This window comes from Natator depressus, chromosome 4, assembly GCF_965152275.1.
Source record: "Natator depressus isolate rNatDep1 chromosome 4, rNatDep2.hap1, whole genome shotgun sequence".
NCBI lineage: Eukaryota > Metazoa > Chordata > Testudines > Cheloniidae > Natator > Natator depressus.
Window position 1 is genome coordinate 12,039,136 of NC_134237.1, and position 21,689 is coordinate 12,060,824.

Genomic DNA, 21,689 nt, shown 5'->3' on the forward strand with positions numbered 1-21,689 from the left:
AAATGAGAATCTTCCATCCTTCTGTCCTCTCTGCCTGTTTTTGTGATACTGCTATTTGACCCCACTCCCCTGCCCCCTGTACCACATATATTAGCCCTTATAGTTCCACATTGAAGATCATCCAAATCTGAATAATTCCCTTGTGTGGAGCTGGCAGGATTACCTCTAAAAATAATATCCATTGTGAATGTAGCTTTCCTTTCAGTTTGTGGCTCATTCATGAATGGATCCTGACTTTTGTGAACATATTTGGCATGCACCAAATAGTAGTCTAAATCAACAATTGTCAGCCTATGGGTGGTCAGCTAACTGTTCACTTAGACCCTTAACTGTTTGCAGCGTGAAACTTCTTAAACTCGGAACAACAAACCGTGACCAGCAAAGAGTGAATAATTTACTTCTGGTACAAGCCTTTGGATGAATAATGATTTGTGCTCAAACTCATGGAACTTTCAGGAGTCAGCAACACTTTTTCGTGACTACCTTGTGGTTGTATACATAGACTTAAATACAGAATCACATGAAGCCATGAATAATAGTGACCTGGACTCAGGGCTTTTGTTCATGAATCGGCTTTTTACATTTTCAACCAGTTCTGCCTTTGTCTCCGAATATCATCTGACTGAACATCTCACTGCTCTCCTGGGCATGTCCTCTGCAGCCTAAGCAGGTGAAGAACCAGGGCTTCTGAACTTCAGTCAGGGTCAGTTTTACAGGCAGGTAGTATTGCCCATATTACATGTCAGAGCTGAGGGTCTCCAAAAGAGACATCAGCCTGAACCAGATGGGAAAACATGTGACAGTATTAATATGTACTAGAGGTGTTCTAGTAAATGTACTAACCCGCAGCTATCTACTAGAACAATGTAAAGCTTCAGTGGTTTTCAGTCAAACAGAGTTTTGTGACCTCTGTGCAGTGCAAGAGCACTGATTATGGTGTATGTTTTGAATGAGGCATCTCTGAACTTAAAACCACATTTGCTGTCTGTGGCTGTGTTTAAGAGAGAAATATATGAGCTGCAAATCCAGATCTTTATCCAAATTTTCCCCAAGTTTAGGAATATTAGGAGCCATCTTTACTGATGTAAAATGTTTGTTTTGTAAAAGGCCAGATTCTGATAGCTTTATTCATGTTAACTAGACTAGAATGGTTGGACTAGAATCATCTGGTAGTCCCTCCTGACCTGAAACTCCTGATATTCTACATATAGCCTCTTTAATCAATAGAACAGTTCAGTTAGTGTTACTGACTGGGGTAAGGGTCTCAATATCTGGCCCAAAGTAATATTGCAATCATTCATTATAATGATTGTTACACTAAAATTTTACAAGAGATGGAAAAGAAGGGACAAGGGGGATCCATCTCTAGTATGTAAGTGTTACAATATGAAACCACTTGACTATAGGGTGTTGCAAACTTTTTGTATCACAAAATTAATCAAGAGACTAAGACAATGAGGACTTGCTTACAATTTGTACTTATTGTTAACAGCTGAGAAGTTTCTGAAGAATCTGTGGTTCATAAAACATTCAGTATTTTTTTAAACAGCATTCTAAACCACGTGTCAGTGTCGGGGGGGCAGGAAGCAAAGTACAGGAGAAGTTGCACAGATGAATTTCACCTTTCTCCATTGGTGACCTGGGTAGAAGGAGAAACAAAAAGGATGACTCGGTAAAACTAAAATGTACATCTAAACCACCAGTAATTGTATATGACAGACAAGGTGGGTGAGGTAATATTTTATTGGACCAACTTCTGTTGGTGAGAGAGACAAGCTTTTGAGCTTAGATAGAGCTCTTCTTCTTTTCCCAAATCTGAAGAGCTATGTAAGCTCGAAAGCTTGCCTCTCTCATCAAAGAAGTCGGTCCAATAAAAGATATTTCCTCACCCACCTTGTCTCTCTAATATCCTGGACCAACACAGCTACAACAACACTGTACACAATAATTCTGTCTGTCTGATAACCAAAGGTGACACAATCCATTTGTGAAAGTACATGCGTGGTAGTTAAGAGTTCTGTTCACATCATCTGCTTGGTTTTTTTGTTTTTTTGTTTTTTTTTTAAAATACAGTTTAAGATTGCAGGATCAGAGCCTCTGTACTCCAAATTATTCACATGCTTAACTTCACACACTATGTGCTTGATTCTGTACCATTCAAGTCAATCAGAGTTTTCCATTAACTTGAATGTGAGCAGGATCTTGCCCTATGAAATCATTTGGGACTGCTCACATCACAAAGTTAAGCATGTGAGTAACTCCTTGTAGGATTCTCAGTGTTGTAAAAAGAAAAAAGAAAAGGAGTACTTGTGGCACCTTAGAGACTAACCAGTTTATTTGAGCATGAGCTTTCGTGAGCTACAGCTCACTTCATCGGATGCAGTGAGCTGTAGCTCACGAAAGCTCATGCTCAAATAAACTGGTTAGTCTCTAAGGTGCCACAAGTACTCCTTTTCTTTTTTCTTTTTACGAATACAGACTAACACGGCTGTTACTCTGAAACCTGTCAGTGTTGTAAGTCAGACTTCCATTGTCAGCTCAGCATAGGAATGTCCTGAATACAGCTACATCTGTGCCAGAAGACCAAGTTAAAGCACAGAGCTTCCCAACTCAGTTAGAGCCTTGATCACATCCACACAAGTTGTATTTGTGTTCTATCTCCAGTCATGGAACAGGGTTAAACTACAACCCACATTTAGCCATCTTGTAAAGGGATCAGTAGAGAATCATATTGTAACTATATATGCAGTTGGACAGGTCTACCATGTTTCTAAAACTCTATGGATCATGTTGCCGTAATATCTGAACACCTTACAAATATTAATTTATCCTTCTAACATCCCAGTGAGGTACTGTAAGAACTTCTCCCATTTTGCAGGTGAAGAACTAAGGTAAGGAGAGACTGTGACCTGCCCTCAATTTAGGAATAAAAACTGGATTTCCAATTCCTAAATCCCAGTTCAGTGCCTTAACCCCCAAAACCATCCATTCTCTCTTGCTTTGATCAATATGCAGTCTTGATGATGGTTGTATGGCTATCGCAACTAACCTATCTGGGATGATTTAGAGGTCCAAATACAAGTCAAAATCATGAATGAGATTTACAGTTCATAGTTTGGGTTTTTCAAAAGAGCCTAAGGGAGTTAGGCACCCATCTCCTTAGGTTCCTTTGAAAATCCCAGCCTGATCTTTGCCCTGGTCTAAAAGGTGAAATGTATGAAAATTACTATGAAGGGTTCTTTGTCAGCATGTATCATTTAGATTAAGAACCCTAGAATTTCAGCAGAATGTTGATTATTCTTCGGATTGGGCTCGCCAAAGTTAGTGAGATGTTCAGTGATGATAAAGGAGTAATTAGGAAACCCCTTCTGAATTTGGGAAGAAAATTTTGGCACATTCTCTGTAAGAGCAAAAACCACATATATAAGGGGCCAGGACCATCTTTTTGTTCTGTGTTTGTACAGAACCCTAGAACAATGGGATACTGGTCCATTAGTAGGCCTCCTAGGCACCATGGTAACACAAATAACAACAAGGGAGATATCTGACATTAAATTATGAGCATATTTGTTCTGAGCAGTTAAATGCACAGAGATCCCAATAGATACATATTGTTGCTGTTACCTGAAATGCTTTAGACTCCGACAATTCCTAAAATGGCTTTAATTTCAGCTATCAGTTTTGGATCCTGGAAAAAGATTACAAATATTTACAAGAGAGAATCAAAGAAAGGAAATTGCATAGTATTTGAGCAGGGAGCTTCTATAAGCTAAATTCTACAGCCTGTGTTACACAGGAGGTTTGACGAGATAATTATAATGGTCCTTGTCCTGAAGGGCTGGAAGATCTGTGGCAGCTTTGCCTGGGAGAGGCTTGCTGCAAGAGTTCATACTTTATTCTGCAAATTCAAAGTGATAACACGTTTATATAGAAATTTATTTCCAAAAGATTAATATCCTATCTGCCTGTATTATGTCCTTGCATTTTTAATGTACCCACCTATGTGGTATCTGAGTAATGAGAAAAAAAAATAAAATACATAATTAGTCTAAAATACCCCAATTCTATATTTCAGTTATACGCTCATATGAACATATTAAATATATGGATGATAATAGAAGTAGCATTAAAGGATAAATCATTATTAAAATTGGATGGGGGACCATTTTAAAGGGAGGGTATGTGTCATGAGAGCCAACTGAGTAATTTAAAATAAGAATATTTGACAAATTTTAATACTTTCTCTGAGTTGTCTGTGAGTCTTAAATTATTTTTCCAATTTCTGTGAATAATTCTTAGTAGGTCACTCCCAAGTAGCTTTTTCCAAATATTTGATTTTTGAATTTTGAAATTTGAACTGTTTTGACTGGACACAAGTCACGTTGCACACTTCTGTCTCCTGACTGGATAAGCATAAACTTAGAACTTGCAGAAATTGCTTTCTGACACTGTTCTCCAATATTTGCTTAAAATTAACAGTCTCTGTGATTGTCTGCCTGAATATTCAGCAAAAGCAAAAATCAAAAGGAGTTGGAGGGCTTAGTCAAAGGAAACTTGTTTAAAAGTTGGAATGAATGTCCACAGAACATAATTTGCCCAGCTCTTCCACTTTCCATGTTATTATTCAGACCTCTCTGCAATTATACAGATACAGTTTTCATTTGTAATCCTTAAAACTCCTATTTTGGGTATCCTAGAAGAATCTTTAGCACAAAGGGAAAATGTTGGATGCAAGCTCAAGCACATTTAAACATATCTTTTAGATTAAATAAATTCTCTATGCATGCATATACACACACACACACACACGTATGTATATATATTGCTGTAGAGTATATCATCTAGGCAAAATTATTGCTTCTTCACACACAGAGCCATTCTAGGTTGCTGAACATTTGATTAAAATGTATATATTGACATTTTCCATGCGTGCCTTTAATCAAGAATATACCCTTGAAATACATGAAAATAGTGAGATACCTCTACCCCAAAGCATGCCTCATGTTGTTCAGCTTTGCAGCACTTTTGTACCATGACAGTAAAATCTGTAAAGATTTTCTTTAGCTGTTCATCTGTTACAGTGGTCTTTAGTTTAATGAGGTTGACAAGCAATCTGAAACAAACACAAAATACAGCAAAGTAAAATTAATACTAGTTATTGTGACTTGAGTTACCAATTTGTAATATCACATTTCCCTGATTCCTGTGCAGATCCAGGGCCTGTTGTGGCTTTACAATATGCTCCATCTGGGCCTGAGCTGATGTTCAGTGAAGTTTAAGGGAGTTTTTCCATTGATTCCAATGGACTTTGGATCAAGCCTAAGTGCGGAATATAATAAAACTATGCAGAGGAAACTTTAAATAACCACTAGCCCTGCTTCTGCCACTCCACCTACAACTCCAGCCTCATGACACTGTTTGTCCACTGCTCCCACAACCACCTTCATCCCTTTTGCAACATTGCCCCTATGTCTGGAACAAACTTCTTGCACAGATTGACAAAAAGCCACCATCAAAGTCCCTCTTTAAGACCTAACTCTGCTAGGATGACTATGTGAAACTGGCCAACATAGACCTTTTTTTTGTATTCAGAGAAAATAACACCTTACTTAGCATAGCACAGCTATGTATTGGCTCATGCTGAATAACCATGTCCTCTTATTGATGTTATCACTGCCTAAAGTCGTTCTCACATGCTGCTGGATCCTAAAACATAGAAAATTCTTCCTCTTTAAAAAACAAAAAAACTAAGCTATATGACAGGTTTCAGAGTAACAGCCGTGTTAGTCTGTATTCGCAAAAAGAAAAGGAGGACTTGTGGCACCTTAGAGACTAACCAATTTATTTGAGCATAAGCTTTCGTGAGCTACAGCTCACTTCATCGGATGCTCAAATAAATTGGTTAGTCTCTAAGGTGCCACAAGTACTCCTTTTCTTTAAGCTACATGAGTTGACCGTGAAGTGAATTAACTGGACTATTGGAAATTATTGCTCAAAGTTTCAGTGCAATGGGTCAGATCCTCAGGTGGGGTATACTGGTATAGTCAGTTGACTTACACCAACTGAGAATTTGGCCCACTGAATGCCTACAATTGTGAAAATAGTAGCTGCAAAGCCCTGGCTAGGTATAAAATTCATCACATTAGTAAATGATGATGTGTTGACGACTCGCTGGTAAGACTACCATAGTGCTATTGTAGCAAATGATTCCACACTGTGCATGGAAAATTTTAGAGACAAGGTGTGGGCGAGGTAATATCTTTTATTGGACCAACTTCTGTTGGTGAGAGACAAGCTTTCGAGCCACACAGAGCTCTTCTTTAGGACTGGGAAAGGTACTCCCAGCATCATACAAAATGCATGGTGGAACCGATTGTTTAGAAATGAGCAGTTACAATATGTGCAAGGACCATTCAAGGTAGAGTGGCCCATTAACACTTAGCAATCATAGGACAAAAAGAGGGGGTTAGCGGGTTACAGATTGTTGTAATCAGCCATAAATCCAGTGTCTCTGTTCAGTCCATAATTTTTAGTGTCTAGCAGAGTAATGAATTGAAGCTCCCAGGCTCGTCTTTTGAAGGTGTTGTGCAGGTTGCCTTTGAGGCTGAGGACTGAGAGGTCAGATAAGGAGTGATCGCTTTGTGAAAAGTGTTCACCCACAGGTGATAGTGTGTTTTTTGTGTTTTATCATTTTCCTGTGCAAGTTCATTTTGAGAGCGTAGTGATTGTCTGGTTTCACCCACCTTACATTTTGCTGTGACTCTGGGAGTACCTTTCCCACACCTGAAGAAGAGCTCTGTGTGGCCCAAAAGCTGGTTTCTCTCACTAATAGAAGTTGGTCCAATAAAAGATACGACCTCACCCACCTTATCTCTCTAATATCCTGGGACCAACATGGCTACAACTACACTGCATATGGAAAATTATGTTAAACTGTGACTCTCCTTCTCTACCAGAGCTTAATCCTAAAATCTGCTGTGAATTAGCAGACAGACATCTTACGTTAGCTGTTTTATATGCTGTGTTTCAGCAGGAGCAGTGCACAAATCTTCATGGAAGGTGAAAAGTTCAGGGGTGAATTGAGGGGGCTTGTAGCTTTCATCAGCTCCCATCTTGGTGAAACATGGTCTCCTGTCAGCATATGAGTCATCACAGCAGTGTGTGACTTTTTCATTTATAGGTGTAGCCTCCTGTCTCATGCACATATCCTGAATCACCACGCTCAGCTGAACAAAGAAAGAGGAAGAGCAACAAAACAAGGTTCACAGCACTCTTAGCTTTAATGCTAATAAAAGCAATGCATGTTCCTAATGTTGCAATAGTATAGGCAGGGGTGCTGGCCGCTTTCACTTCTTGTTAAGCAGAGCTCCCATGAAAACAGAATGAAAACATTCAGTCATTCTGGAACTTCTCAGACTTAGACAAGTGATTGTCCTAGACAAAAGTTGCCCTTTCTAAATCATGGTCTCTCCCATTGGGTGCTCTTTGCTAGTTTCACAAGTGGCATCACTTCCTAGCAAGATGAGCCCACTGCCAGATCTAGACCCTTGTTCAGAAATGCCTAAATCTTTAAACTGCTTTCAGATAAAACCTATTTCACAATGTCTTCATGGTAACCAGCATTTGGGGAGCTCATCTCCATTGCAAATGGGGCAGATTTCCACTTATGCATTTGGAAGCCTAACTTTAGGCTTCTATTTTTTAAAAAAAAAGATATTGGCCAATGTCTCCATGAGAGAGCGTACTTTGTACTTCCTCCTTAACAGGATGTTGAACCTTCGAGAACAATATTGCTGCTCTCTCTGCATTTGGGCAGAATACCTAGAGTTGTAAAGGTGCAGTACACAGAAAACACATCAAAAAGAAAGCTACAGTAAAGAAAGAAACGTACTCACATTGTCTTCTAAACAAGGTATGTGTCTAGCTTCAGGTTGCTGGCAGCACTTGCTACCAGCAGCGGCCATTTTCTTTGAGATTTCAATCAATGTTTCAGGTGACACTTGAGGCATTTTCCTGGTGTAGCAGCCAAGGATACTGAAATAAAAAATATTCTAGATTGTTCAACTATGAAGAAAATTTTTAAATAAAGCACCTCGATAGGGCTGTTCAATGAAATACAAATATATCGGTCCAAAGCTGAACTAATTTTTTGCATTCTTAGCCGTAGTAACAGAAGCAGCAATGAGTCTACTATTACATACACTATGAAAGCCTACATTCCTGTTCATACCATAACTTCTAAATACTCTTCTTCTTAATTGGAATAATGGCATCGTCTGCACTGCCAGCTGAACAAACGCTAATGGTTAAATTGTACCCTTGTCTTATTCATTTGGGTCTGGAGAATTTCACCTTTATAAAATCCCGAACATTCACTATATAAACATGGAACCATTCCAAAACAAAGAAACATACGCTTTTTGGAAGTCATCTTCTCCCAAGCTCGCAAGGAGATCACAGTTAGTTTTTACTATTTCCTGAGTCTCCTGGATGTGACTCCTGAGTTTCTCTTCCTGCAAGTAAATATAATCATTATTAGAGGCAGGTTGTTTATCTAAGGCTCTCATTAGAGCGTACACCCAACTCACAAAGGAACTCCTATCTATCCCATTTAGGCCCTTTCTATTCATAAATATTGTATCATTTCTGAGGTACACCTATGGCCCTCATCACCAGTGTGTCTGAGACCCTTGCAATCGTTATTGTATTTGTCCTCACAACACATCTGTGCGGTAGGAAAATATTCTCAATATACAGATGGGGACCTGAGTCACAGGCAGTCTAAGTGACTTGCCCAAGGGCATGCACCAAGTCTGTGGCAGACAAGGGAACTGAATGTTATATCCTGAGTCACAGACTACTGCCCTAACCACTGTATCATCCTTCCTCTTGAGAATGACCTTTGACTTGTAGGAACTTGTTCCTTATTCAGAATTATTCACTCCTAATGTGAATGTTCATTTAGACAGTATACATCGTATTTCCTCTGTCTATGAACGTTCTTGTGAAAATATTTTTGCTCACACAGACATCTGTGAAAAGTGAACAGAAGGTTCACAAATGCTATAGAAGCAAATAGGTGGGTTTTAAATGGAAAAAAGTGTTTGTGCACCACTTTAGTTTTAATGCAGTTTTGTCCAGGTTTGCAAAATCATAGCGCCATAGATTTTAAGGATCAAAGAGAATAGTATAACCATTTATTTTGATGTCCTGCCTATCACAAGTATAGAATTTCACCCAGTAATTCCTGCACTGAGTATAACAACTTGTGGTTGAACTAGAGCATATTTTAGAAAGACATCCAATCTTGTTTAAAAGTCTCCAAGTAATTAGCAATCTATTACCCAAGGATGTAAATTCTTCCAATAGCTAATTATTCTCACTGCAAAAATTTGCAACTTATTTTCAGTTTAAATTTGTATAGCTTCATCTTCCAGCAATTGACTCCAGTAGCACTGTAACAGGAGCTTATGCAAGTTGTCACCTTCTAACAAATCCACTTCCATTCTGTCTAGTTAGACTGTCTCACTGAATGGTAAGCTCTTTGGGAGAGAGACTGTTTATATACATTTGTACAAGGCCTAGTACAATGTGTCCCTGATCCCCACTGGGGCCACTGCCATTGCTGCCATTAGTCCTATTAGGTTAGCATAGGATTTTGAAAGTGGATTCAAATCCATCCATTGACGGGGGTGGGAGGGGAGGAAACGCTTTGACTTACTACATACAAGATGTCTGGAGTTTTGTTTTATTTTTGTATCTTTTTATTAAATCAATTTAGTGTTAGTAAAAGTTACAGGGCTTTTAACTTTGGAGATTGTTCAATGGATTAAAAAGAGAACAACAAAATTAAAGGCAACATATGTTGTTCTACTAACAAGCCTTAACCCTCAATTTGAGGGACCGTTTCTGGAATGACAGAACTATCCATTCTCCGTGTTCACTGAATCTTTAGCCCCTCTGCAGAAGTTAACATATAAGATGTCTCTATGAGGTTGCTTTTTTGATGTGCATACATGTCCATTAGAACTTAACTTAATGATCTCAGTCATTTTACATGGGCTCGGGGTGCTTTATGGAGTTACTCTAATTCTTCATTCATTCATTCCAGAAAACCATAGGTCTTTGTCACGAATGACAAACACAGAAATGCTATGTCATCTATGCAAATCCCAACTAATCCCCTTTATTAATCCCCACTAAATCCCTAACCATCAGAATCCTATCGGTCACAATCAACTCATGAGAGTTCATCACCAAAACATTCTAATGTTTTCCTGTTATGTGTGATTGAACAGTAGAACTTACTGCGTGACTGTAACATTCAAAAGCACTCTCTTTTTTGCAGCACTCTTTCAGGATGGATTCGTAGCCTTTAGCAATCCGCAAAAGCATCTGACTAGAGAACTCAGGATGCCTTCTCGAATATTCATAAAGAAATCTGTAACATGAAAACTGCCAACATTAGAGTTTAAGAATGTAGTAGCCTCTCACAAGTAACATGATTACATGCTTGTCATGCGTACAATTTTTCCCAGTTTGGCTACAGTTCTCCTGTGCACAGGTGGTGGAGCAGCAGCCTGACTAATAGAATACAGTTTTTGGAACTATAAGAACAGTCTGTCGACATGGCTGCTGATGGAGAAGCTGCGGCCCAGGAACAAAAAAAACTTTTAAAATTAGATATTACAGATGAAGCACATGGAACTCCTGAATGTAAAGGAATCTCATGCCACTGACTAACTGAAGAGAAGCACTGATGACCTCCGATTTATCTTCAAAAGGATGGTGGTAAATACAATGTGTCGCAAAATGTGGGAATTACAATAGAGGAAAATGGATAGAATTTCAAGATGCCATAAGCGATAGGTCAGCCACTCAAAGAACCAGACAAAGGAATCTCTCCATTATATACTTGATTACAATACTCTGCAGGACAGATCCTCAGGTGGTATAAAATGACATAGTTCAGAGACGTCACCAGCAGGACATCTGGCCCTTTATATTTTAGTCATTTCAAATAAATCTACTTCTGGCCTATCAGTCCCTCTGTGTACATACAAACGTAATGAGCTAAGGCCAGACACAAGAACATGTGACATTTGCTATACGTACTCTGCCATGAAGACATCTTGCCCTGCAGTAAAGGGTTTGCACACCTCCTTGTCTTCTATGTACTTCTTAGCTAGCAAGGGCAAGCCTTCAGGTGTGTCATCAAACTGTGCCCTAACAACACACTCACTTCGTTCCACCACTGGCTTCTCACAACAATCTTTTATTTTACTGGAGAAGATGTCTTGTTTAGAGCAGATATAGTTCACAACCTCTGCCTGCAAAAGGAATGATACTGTGTCAGTTAAAAGGCCTTTATAAGCAACTACTTATTTTTAGTTTCCCAGTTGCTTTTCTTTTTCCAGTTTTGAGGCCAAAGTCAGAGCTGAGCTTGCCAATTTGTTAAGGAAATGGGAGACTCACTAGAGAGGGGAAACAGTTTTTTCAGGAGGCTACACCAGAAACTCCATTAGGTTGCTTTCTGCCTAGTGAAGAGCAGCCAGAGCTAATGGAGTTCCCGCTGTAGACACTGCTGTCTGCTGAAACATGGTTGGAGCCATGGCAACCCTGGGCCAGCATGGGGTGGTGATGTCCCTTCCTTTGTCATTAGAAAGCTAGAGGGGGTGAACAGCCAGGAGAGTCTGTGCCCACTAGAACACATGCCTCTCCAGTACCCAGAATAGAACCCGAGATCTCTGAGTCTCCCCGTGCCTCCGCTGTCGGCAACTATCAATGAAACCCACTGGCAAAGTGTCCCATCCCCCACGCTGATTAATGATCTACTGCTACTACTATCAGTTACTCCATAAATTCAAGTGGCAGAGGTCTTTGTGGTGAATGGAAAAGTTCCAATCCAACATGACAAACTATGTTTAAAAAATATTAACATGGAAAAAATAGTATGTAAGTGTCACGTAATTAAAGACTGTATTATAATACATATACACAAGCAGGCCAAATTAAGGTGGCACAGGCAAATTTATTCCTGGCATTTCCTAACTTTTTTGAATGTTTGACTTTGCAACCTTACTGTTCTTTTAATGTAACAGATCCAGAGCTGGTGTAAATTGGCCCAATTTACACTAGCTGAGGATCCAGCTCTGACTTTTTAAGGTGCCAACCAGCCAAGAGTGTATAGGTGTATCATTGTAAGGGAACAGGCAGTGTTCTGATTTTTTCAAATATGTCATTACGAAGCAAAAGCAATGTAACTTACCCTGTCATCTGTACATTCGATCGTGTCACCAGCACAACACTCCACATGGACATGTGCGATATCCTTTACAATTTTGGAAATCTCTGAAAATGAAGCCTTAGGAAATTTTTGGCTAATTAAAGCAAGAGTACTATAAAGGGGAAAAAATCAGAAAAATGTCTGATTTAAAGCTTTGTATTGAAAATGAAACTTGCAAGTCATTACAATTTAGGTTACTCTAAATCATGATGGATTGGTTTAAATAAAGCAATTTTAAATCATTTACTTTAATCACGACTTAAATCAGCAAACAGAAGAGCTTGAATTAAATCAGTGATTTTCATCTTGTTTTGTATTTGTACTTTTTTAGGGTTTCCACTCTACCCCTAAAGAAAGTCTCATTGGCTGGTAACCATTAAAACATGTTGATTTGTAACCAAATATAGCATTTACACTAAACTTGGTCATCTTCTGACTAACTAGGAGGATACACTTTATCTATACACATTTATTTAAGCAATTATATAGCTAAATGTACATTTATTCAGAAACTTAATTTTCACATTTTTGATTGTTAACAAATGATGAATGATGCATTTCTTATTTACAAGAAGCTGATTAATTTTGTACTTGTGATTTGTGTCAAGCTCTATTTGGGTGGAAATTCAAATTCAGTTAAATGCACAAAAACAGCATTTTACCTTGTTTTTTAATTAAATAAAACTAATGATTTTAGAACTAGTATATCTCATTCTCTCACACCTCATTTCTGTTCATAGATTGGAAGAGGAAAACAAGCTTTTCTGCTGTTTGTTTGTTTTTGTTTTTTAACTCCCATTGGCTTCTTAACTTTAAATGACTAGTCAGTGAACTGAACTGAAAACAATATTCTCACTGCACCCATAGAAGAGGATTCTGCTGTAATTTCTTGATTAAGTTTTTCAACAAACTGGTTCCAGGGTCTTATATAGTAACTACTACCAGGTGAATGGCTTGACTTTCTTAAAATCTTGGCAGCAGCCATGTACTGTTTCATATATATTTTATTTAATCTAAATGTTTTAATAGATTGTAATACATTTAGGCTTTAACATAAGATGCCATAATTTCAAATTTAATTTTAAATAGGATTATTTTTAAAAACTTGTATTTAATTTAAATGAAATACAACTTATTTTTTAATCATTGAATTGTATCCACCCTGCTTTAAATTACGCAGGGTTAAGGGAAATATTTCATCACTGGGAGTCTTTAAATTGGTTCTGTGCGTGTGGCTCTTCTAAAACAAATGCACTAGTTCAACTTCAAGGTACTGGGCTACTTGCAGGAATCACTGGGTATAATCTGTCTCTTCTGTTATGCAGAAAGTTAGACTAGATCATTAGGCGGACCCTCTACTGACCTTAAAATCTATAAATCTGCAACTGAACTACAGTTCTGCTGGGGATGGGGCTCCCTTCTGTCTTCTGGAACAGGCTCCGGATTCAGGGACTAGCAGAGGAGGGGGGTTGTGGAGCTATAGGCGCTATAGGCCCCCCCCCCAGCACTGCCCAGCTCCAGCTTCTGGCCTCCAACCTGGGCAGGGCCTCTGGCGGGGGCAGGTGGAGCTACCACTTACCTAAGGAGGAGCAGGGGATGGGATGACGGAGAGGGGCAGGGCCTCAGGGGGAGGTGCAGCCCCTCCAATTTGCTGTCTAGCCCACCTCAGCCATCCACCCTACCCCCCCAAAGAGGTTGGTGCTGTCCCTGTCCGGATTGATTGATTTTTGTCATTTACAAAAGTGCCCATCACCAAAATCTCCAAGCTATATATATATATATATATATATATATATATATATATATATATATATATATATAAATTTGAAGAAAGGTAGATTAAGAACATCAGAGTCTCTGATTCTGAGGTGACACCATCCTATGCAACTCCATAGCTGAGCAAACAGTTTGGCAAAATGAATTCTAGAGATGGTTAAATCTGCCTTTAGCCCATGTGGCTAGCCTTTCACTAACATTCACCATTAACGTAAAAAATATCATTCTTCCTTAGTGTGTGTCAATATACTAAAACTAACCCACAATTCCATTATACATTGAAATCAATGGGAGCTTAGCAGAGAAGCACAGTAGGAATTGGCCCATATCTGGGAAAACGCTTCCCTGGCCTAATCTTTACACTGGATTTCAGAATGGCTGTCAGTGCTAGTTATTCCTTCTGCGAAAAGCACCTCCATATGCATTAGAAGGAGGAGCATCAAACTCAGCACATGCAAACAAGTTACTGATTTGTTTCTGATGCTTTTCTCTGATGTGTCTTCAGGTCTTATGACAACCACTCGATTTTTATTCTAAAGTAGGGGTCAGAGACTTACTTTGCCTGGAAAGTTCTTTCTCCGAACTTCTTCAGGATTCCACAGATGTAGGTGCACTTCTTGCTCAGAAGTAGGACTCTTTCCTTTATCAAAGAAAGCTAGAGTAATAACAAGCACATTGTTAAACGAAATGATCACATTTCATGGATTAGAAAAGAAAAGGCTGGCAGCGCCAGTTTAGAAACACAAAGGGCTCTTTCCTGATTAACTAAAAGTCCAAGCAAACCTAGAGTTCATTAGGCAATCCTTAGCTCCAGCCCTTTATTTTGTGTGTGGGTGTATTGTGCACCCAAATTCTACTACTCGCCTCCTGTGTAAGAAGCACCTTGCTCTGCAAATAGCTCAGTTGATTTGAATGGGACTACACAGCCCTATGCTCGTAGGACTGTATGCTACTCTCTGTGCCACCTATCTGACCCACCACATTGAAATAACTGGGAGTGAATAATCACTGGGTCTGAGTATTAGTAAAGGCAGAATTTGGCCCATAGCATTCTAAAAGTAGGTTAATGGCTAGAACTTCCCCATAAACTGTATGTCAAGGGAGATACTCTGCTACAGATCCATACTGGTATCAAATCATGAGAGTGCATGCAGTTGAAAAGAAAGCAGAACCAAAGCTGTTAATGTTTGATGTCCTATCTGCTCAGGGCAGGAAGTACAGTGACTGCTTACCCCTGCATGCCTGGACCTAAGGTGTGTCTTACTCCCTCTTGCACTCCTGTACTGCATGCTGCTCCATCACAGTCTAGACCCAGGCAATAAGCATGTGATTTTTTTCCTAAGGAATGTATATTGCCCATATTTAGTACAGCTGAGCAATAATGATCATGGATTGACAGAATGGGTTGGGAACGGGATAAAAATCTTGCAAAATTTTTGATGGTAAAAATATATACTCGTATCATGAAATTTCAAAATGGGAAATTTTTCAACCCTCTGACTGTCTGTAACATACTGATTCGTTCATGAGCAGATAGTTTTCTGTGAGAGGTCAGGTAGTATTTATTCAGACGAAGATCAGTTTTCACACACAAACATGCAAAAATGTGATTTCCTTCCCCCCGCCCCCCCACCACACACACACACACACACACACACACATTTTGCTGCATGAAGCCACCCACTTTATGAAAATTTCACAACAAGCAAACTTTCCAGACAATTAGATGACCTGGAACATAACTATAACTATTTTCATATAATTTTTATCAATATTTCCCCTGCCATTTTCACACACCACTACATTCAATGCCAGTAATCTGTCATTTGTGTGCATTGCTTTAAAAAAAAACAGATTAGTGTATACAATACAAGGGGGGAGAGAGGCAGATTTTAATTTCAAAAGCCCTAGAGAGTATTGTAAAAAAAATTGACAGAACAAAATTATTTGAAAAATGTTATTAAACAAGATTTGTTTGTGTCCCCTTAAGGTTAAAATTGTTCAATAAACAGAAGTACAGTTAAGAGCAGAAGGAAACTTTTTAATAGTTAGCAATATTTGGTTTTTCACACTGTAAATCTGAATACCTTTCCATCCAAGCAAATGCTAGCGGCGGCCTCTTTGCAACAGTGTTCAATTGCATGCTCAACGTCAACAGCCAGAGCAAGGATTGTGGGGGCATAAAGAAATGGGTGCCGTCTTGAGACCTCATAAATGTGACTGAAAAGAAAATGCAAAACAATGTGTGTTACAACCAGCAACAAATAGCCTCTAGTCTATAGAAAGCTTTTATAAAACAATTCTATACTAAAAACAAACCAGTTCGAGCTCTGGTAACTACCAATGATACATGCCCAGTTCTCAGATGTATTGCAGATTTTTGTGTGAACTCCTTACATTTTCAGCTGCTCAGATTTTTGTTAACATTCTTTATTCGTTTATTTATTTGGGGGGGCAAAACTTGCAAAATTCCCTGATTTTTTTTAAAGGGAAATAAACAAAAAAAAACCCTTCTAACGAGGTTTTTGGGGAGAGCAGACTGCAGCTTTTTTCTCTCTCTTTTTAACATTTCCCTGTCTCTCTTCAGTAACAAAATGAGAAAAGGAACAAGGGGCGGGGGGGGGGGAGAGAAATCCAAAAACCAGAAATGAAGGGGGGAAAGGTTTGCCAAAAAGCAAGATTTCAAAGAAAATTCTCAAATGAAAAAATTCAATCCAGTCCAGCAACTACATTCAGTGAAAATTTTCATTAAAATTTCTAATTTTGACCAGCTGTATATTCTAAAAACTGCATAAGTGACCTAGTCGAGTGTTCACAATGTGTGTGTGCAGCGGTTTCCGCACACACACAGAGGCAGTTTTTCTAAAATGTGCTCCTGTGTGGCAGGATAGCACAGGCAGCATGGTGAACACTGCTTTTCTCCACGACTAAAAATATCTAATATAAAATCAATGTTCTTACTGTGCCATAAACGACTCTTTGTTTTCTTGGAATGCCTTGCACATTACTTCAGGCTCGGGTCTTTGATATGGAGGAAGGAACCCTGGAGAAGAATGTTTGAATGACAGGAAACACTGATTTCTTTCGGGGTCAGCTTTGCTACAGCAGTTGGCCATTTCGCCATATGCTTCACGAAGCATGCCTATTTTGCAGATTTCATCCAGGACAATAGTAGGCTATAGGGGAAAATACATTGACTAGGGTCAGAGTTAAGGTTGTTCATGGAATGTCTGATGTAAATTTTCAGTCATCTAGATTTTTATAAAATACATCTAATCTGAAAAGAATTAGAATTCATGAGCCAGAATCTCACCTGGTGTACATTGACACAGCTCCATTGACTTAATTAGAGTTATGCCAATTGAGATCACCTGAAAATCTGGTCCTATATTTATATTACTTTAATTTACCATTTTAATGCTTTATTATTGGGATGGATTCACTGGAGGTTTGACTTAGTAGGCTCTAGAACAAATCCTGCTCACCTTATGCAGGTAGCCTCACTGAAGTCAATGAGCATATGTGGGTGAATTTGGGAAGCAATTGTTATTCCTATAGTTAAATATTAATTTGGGCAGCCTTTGAGATGAAGCCATAGGTTTCCTGTTAGTTGAATTACCAGTTAGAATCAGCTAGAATACAGTTCCAAACTGGCACATTAACTATAGTGCTGCCTATGAGCATATGTTAATGTGGCTGAGCCCAAGTTGCAAATTTCAGGTCTGGTTCCAAATTTCAAAGCATTCAGAATTCAGGGGTTTTCAAATTGGGATTGACTTGACTGGGCAAGCATCTGTGGAAATTTAATGCACTCAGGCTAAACATTTTCAAAAGTGCCTAAGGGCCAGATTTTCAAAGTTATTTAGGTACCTGAAGATGCATAGATGCTTAGGTGCCTACTACTGGGATTTTCTAAAATGCCTAAGTAAGCTAAATACCTATATGCATTTTAGACACCTAAGCATCTTTGAAAATCTGAGCAAAGACTTAAGACCCTGCATCCCATTGAAAATGAATGGAACATAGGCTCGTAAGTCATTTAGATGCTTTTGGAAATCCCACTCTCAAAATGTAAGAGAATCAAGCACCATGTTTCAGAATATATATACAATGGAGAGCAGCTCGCTAGCAGTATCAAAACCTGAGAGTCTTAAAAGTTTTGTGATGAAATACCAATAAGTGATTTTGGTTCACTATTAAAGATTGCTACTGAGTGCTTTATCATAATGCTGTATTTGCAGTGTAAACAGAGAAGAATCACAATAACAATGGACTCTTTGCCTACCACTGGTTTCAAACACTCCGGGTCCTGCTCATTGGCAACACACTTGTGTGCAAGATCCATGACATCCTTCACCTGTTTGGCTATGTCTTCATAAGAACACTTGTAGAGATACTGGGCAAATGTGATCAGGGCACTGAAACACAAAGCATATTTTTAAAGACGTAGATAAGGGGGGGGAAAAAAACTTCCCTGAAGTGCTAGTCTTCTTCTGGATTCAGAGACTTTGCTGGTATCTTTGGTACCAGAGCTGTAGGCTCAACAAAATTAGTGAGGGCCAGATGTTCCAGGGGCCTCAGTACCAGTGTACACAAACTTGTATGCACAATCGTGCAAATGGCTGAGAGCAAAAATTGTGCATTCAAATGTCAAACAGATGCCTAAACTGAGAAACCACATAATCATATTTCCACAATCAGTATCCTTCCTTGTCCATTCCTCTTCCTAGTGTATGGTTTATCTTAACACTTCTCTAGCAAGACCATGACATAGACTATAAGTGCCTCAGATCATGGACTTTTCTTCTGTGTGTTTCCTGGGACTTGTACCCAGCACACGTGTAGGTGCTATAAGTTAATTATTATTGTCATTGTTGAATAATGAGATCTTCTGTTATCTCCATCATGCCTAAAAACCACATAGGTCAAGCTGACTTGTCTCAAATAAACATCCTTTTGATCTATAAATGTGACTCCTTCAGTCATCCAAAGGGAATCACACTACCACTCTACTCTTAGGCCCTAGCGGGTCACTGAGGGACTCTGACTAAATCTTGCAAGGAGCAATGTATTGTGTTGCCACAAGGCCAGACAATGATACTGTCGCTCACTCCTGAGCATCAACCAAATGTAGGATTGTGACTGCTTCAGCAAGCAAGTTTTATCCATATATTATCTAACTGGACATTTAGAAGGTTAAAATTTCTGTCACATTCTTTGTTTATATGTCTCGTGTATTCTGTTGATTCATCTTGATGGGGTTTTTTGGCCAACTAAAAATGTAAAATGATGAGGATGATTATCGCTACAGAACATAACTCGAATGGTCACTTACGCTCCTTTAAAAGTATCTTCTTTTAAATCGTTGAAACGGTGGACAATCTCACTCTTGTGTTCTGAGTGGCAAAAGAAAAGAGAACAATGAGGATCATTTTTTACATTAGCTATGTATAGAATCGTGCCCCTATAGCGAATATATTCTGGGCATTTGGGGTGGGATTTTCAAACATGTTCACCGTTCACCTAACTCTTGAACTCAATGGCAATTTTCCCACTGATTTCAGTGGGATCGGAGAAAGGCCAATGCTGAGCACTTTAGAAATCCCACCACTTGCTAACCTGCATTTCTGCTAACCCTGTATTCTCCCTCTCTCTAATCTCATCTCATCTGGCCCATCTATTCCACTTGCCATTGGCTACCCTGGCCTCTTACATGTGCTAATCTATCCTAAGTAAAATATTCCCACCACTGGCATTTTTCTGATTTAGTGTTTAACTGCATAAGTATGTTCCTATTTCAAGTATAGGAAATAACTACCATGAGTATGTCTACACTTCAGTGTAGACACTACCTGTGCCGACAAGCTGGGTTCTCTCATTTGCATAGATAATCCACCTCCCCAAGAGGTGATAGCTCAGTCAACAGAAGAATTTTTCCATTGACCTAGCGCTGTCTACACAGCGACTTAGGCTGGAATAACTCTGCCACTCAGGGATGTGGATTTTTCACACCCCTGAGAGACATAGTTATGCCAACCTAATTTTCCAGTGTAGACCAGGCCTATAACTATTGGCAAGTGTGGACTTTCAATGACAACCATTGTACTATTCAAACTAGAGATGAGATGAGGACGATACATTTTGGTTTGGGGATCTGTTGGAAGAGTTTTTATTTTGCAAACTCAAAATTAAAGCCAGGTTGGGTTGGATTCTTGTTCCACTGTATGCAAATCACCATTGTCCTCAGTGAGTGGAAGTGTCATATAAAAGATTTCAGTTTGGCCTATCTGCAGTGAATGTAGCTTATGATTATACAGCATTGTTCATTCCAAGGCTCTTTGCAAGGTGTGTGCATAAAGCAATCATTCATCTACCACTGTACTTCATCCACCTCTGGGGTGGAACTTGGCAGCCATTCTGCCCTAATAACACTACTCGGTGATTTTTTTGAAGCAGTGAAGAACAATTACGCTAACTGAAAGTAAAAGAGAGACTTTCACTAGATAAAACGTAATTACTACAGGCGTTATCTGGAAGGATATTGCTTCAGGCCTACCTAAGATTATGGGATTTCTGCATTCCTTTTTGGGGTGTGATTCTAAGCCTCCTGAAGTAAGTGGTAATTGTTTCATTAATTTCCATTGACTTTGGATCATGCCTTTAAAGTTCAGTTATGAAATGGCAAAATTAACTTCAACCAGTCACCAAAACAATTATAAAATACAAGGTTTGCAAAGACAACATGAAAGCAAGTAGCTAATATAAATCTTTCTTACCTGCATCTCTAGCAGATCTTTTCAGATCTCTGGATATAGCAAAACTGAAGAGGAAAATAAAAGAAATAAATGCTAGCCACTTCATGGTTGCAGCTTATTTTTTGGGGATGAATTATTCAGGAATGGTAGAAAGACTGATGGAAAGAGCATTGATTAATATACTCTTCTCAGGCGGTGTCTGTAAAAGATTAACCATACACTAGACACTATCCATTTGGCCTGAAGATTACAAAATGGGAAATATCCTTGCCAAAAATGAATTTGATAAAATTATTTGCTTATGAAGTTTGTGACCTGGAACTTTTTGTTTTGAAGACCTGGTAAATTCATTAGCTTTCCAACACCCAGACAGAAAAAGATTTGTGTAAATTACCTCCTCAAATGACATAAAAGGGATTCAAGGGATCTTATTAATGTATCATTTAGCCTAATCCCATAAACATGCATATTCGTAGCTAATATTTATACAAAAGTGATCTGGACTAATGGTGTGCAGGTAATGGTTGGCTAGCTAGGAATATTAAGTTCAGGAATTAATCTGCAATTGCAGCTATCTAATAAACTATTTTGAAATTAATTTTTTTTATAAAAGATGAGGTACCAGACTCATCAGGAAGCACAGATGCTTTGCACTGCTCCAATGACAGACATACACTGGACACTTAAGATGTATTTATGGTTGCTTTGCATGAGTAGAGTAGCAGAAAGAAGTCAGAGCTGCTGGTGAATCTGATTCTCTATTTGGCTAAAGAAAAATATCACAGGTTGATGTGACACATTGATTGATTGATACATTGATTCCACATTTAATTGGCCCCAGAATTCTCAGAAAAACAAAAACTAAAGATGTG

General features: G+C 38.8%; 1 protein-coding gene across 1 annotated transcript; it reads right to left on the reverse strand.

Moving 5' to 3' along the window:
- Positions 1 to 1,442: 1,442 nt before the first annotated feature.
- Positions 1,443 to 20,967, reverse strand: ALB (albumin). Its single transcript, XM_074949930.1, has 15 exons — positions 20,839 to 20,967; positions 19,398 to 19,458; positions 18,348 to 18,480; positions 17,024 to 17,238; positions 16,150 to 16,282; positions 14,620 to 14,717; positions 12,269 to 12,398; positions 11,116 to 11,330; positions 10,309 to 10,441; positions 8,416 to 8,513; positions 7,896 to 8,034; positions 7,003 to 7,226; positions 4,981 to 5,113; positions 3,625 to 3,688; positions 1,443 to 1,639 (listed from the first exon to the last, which is right to left on the reverse strand). Exons 1-14 carry the CDS (start codon positions 20,921 to 20,923, stop codon positions 3,635 to 3,637), a joined length of 1,851 nt encoding a protein of 616 aa, XP_074806031.1. The 5' UTR covers positions 20,924 to 20,967; the 3' UTR covers positions 1,443 to 1,639; positions 3,625 to 3,634.
- Between the last annotated feature and the right edge of the window lie 722 nt (positions 20,968 to 21,689).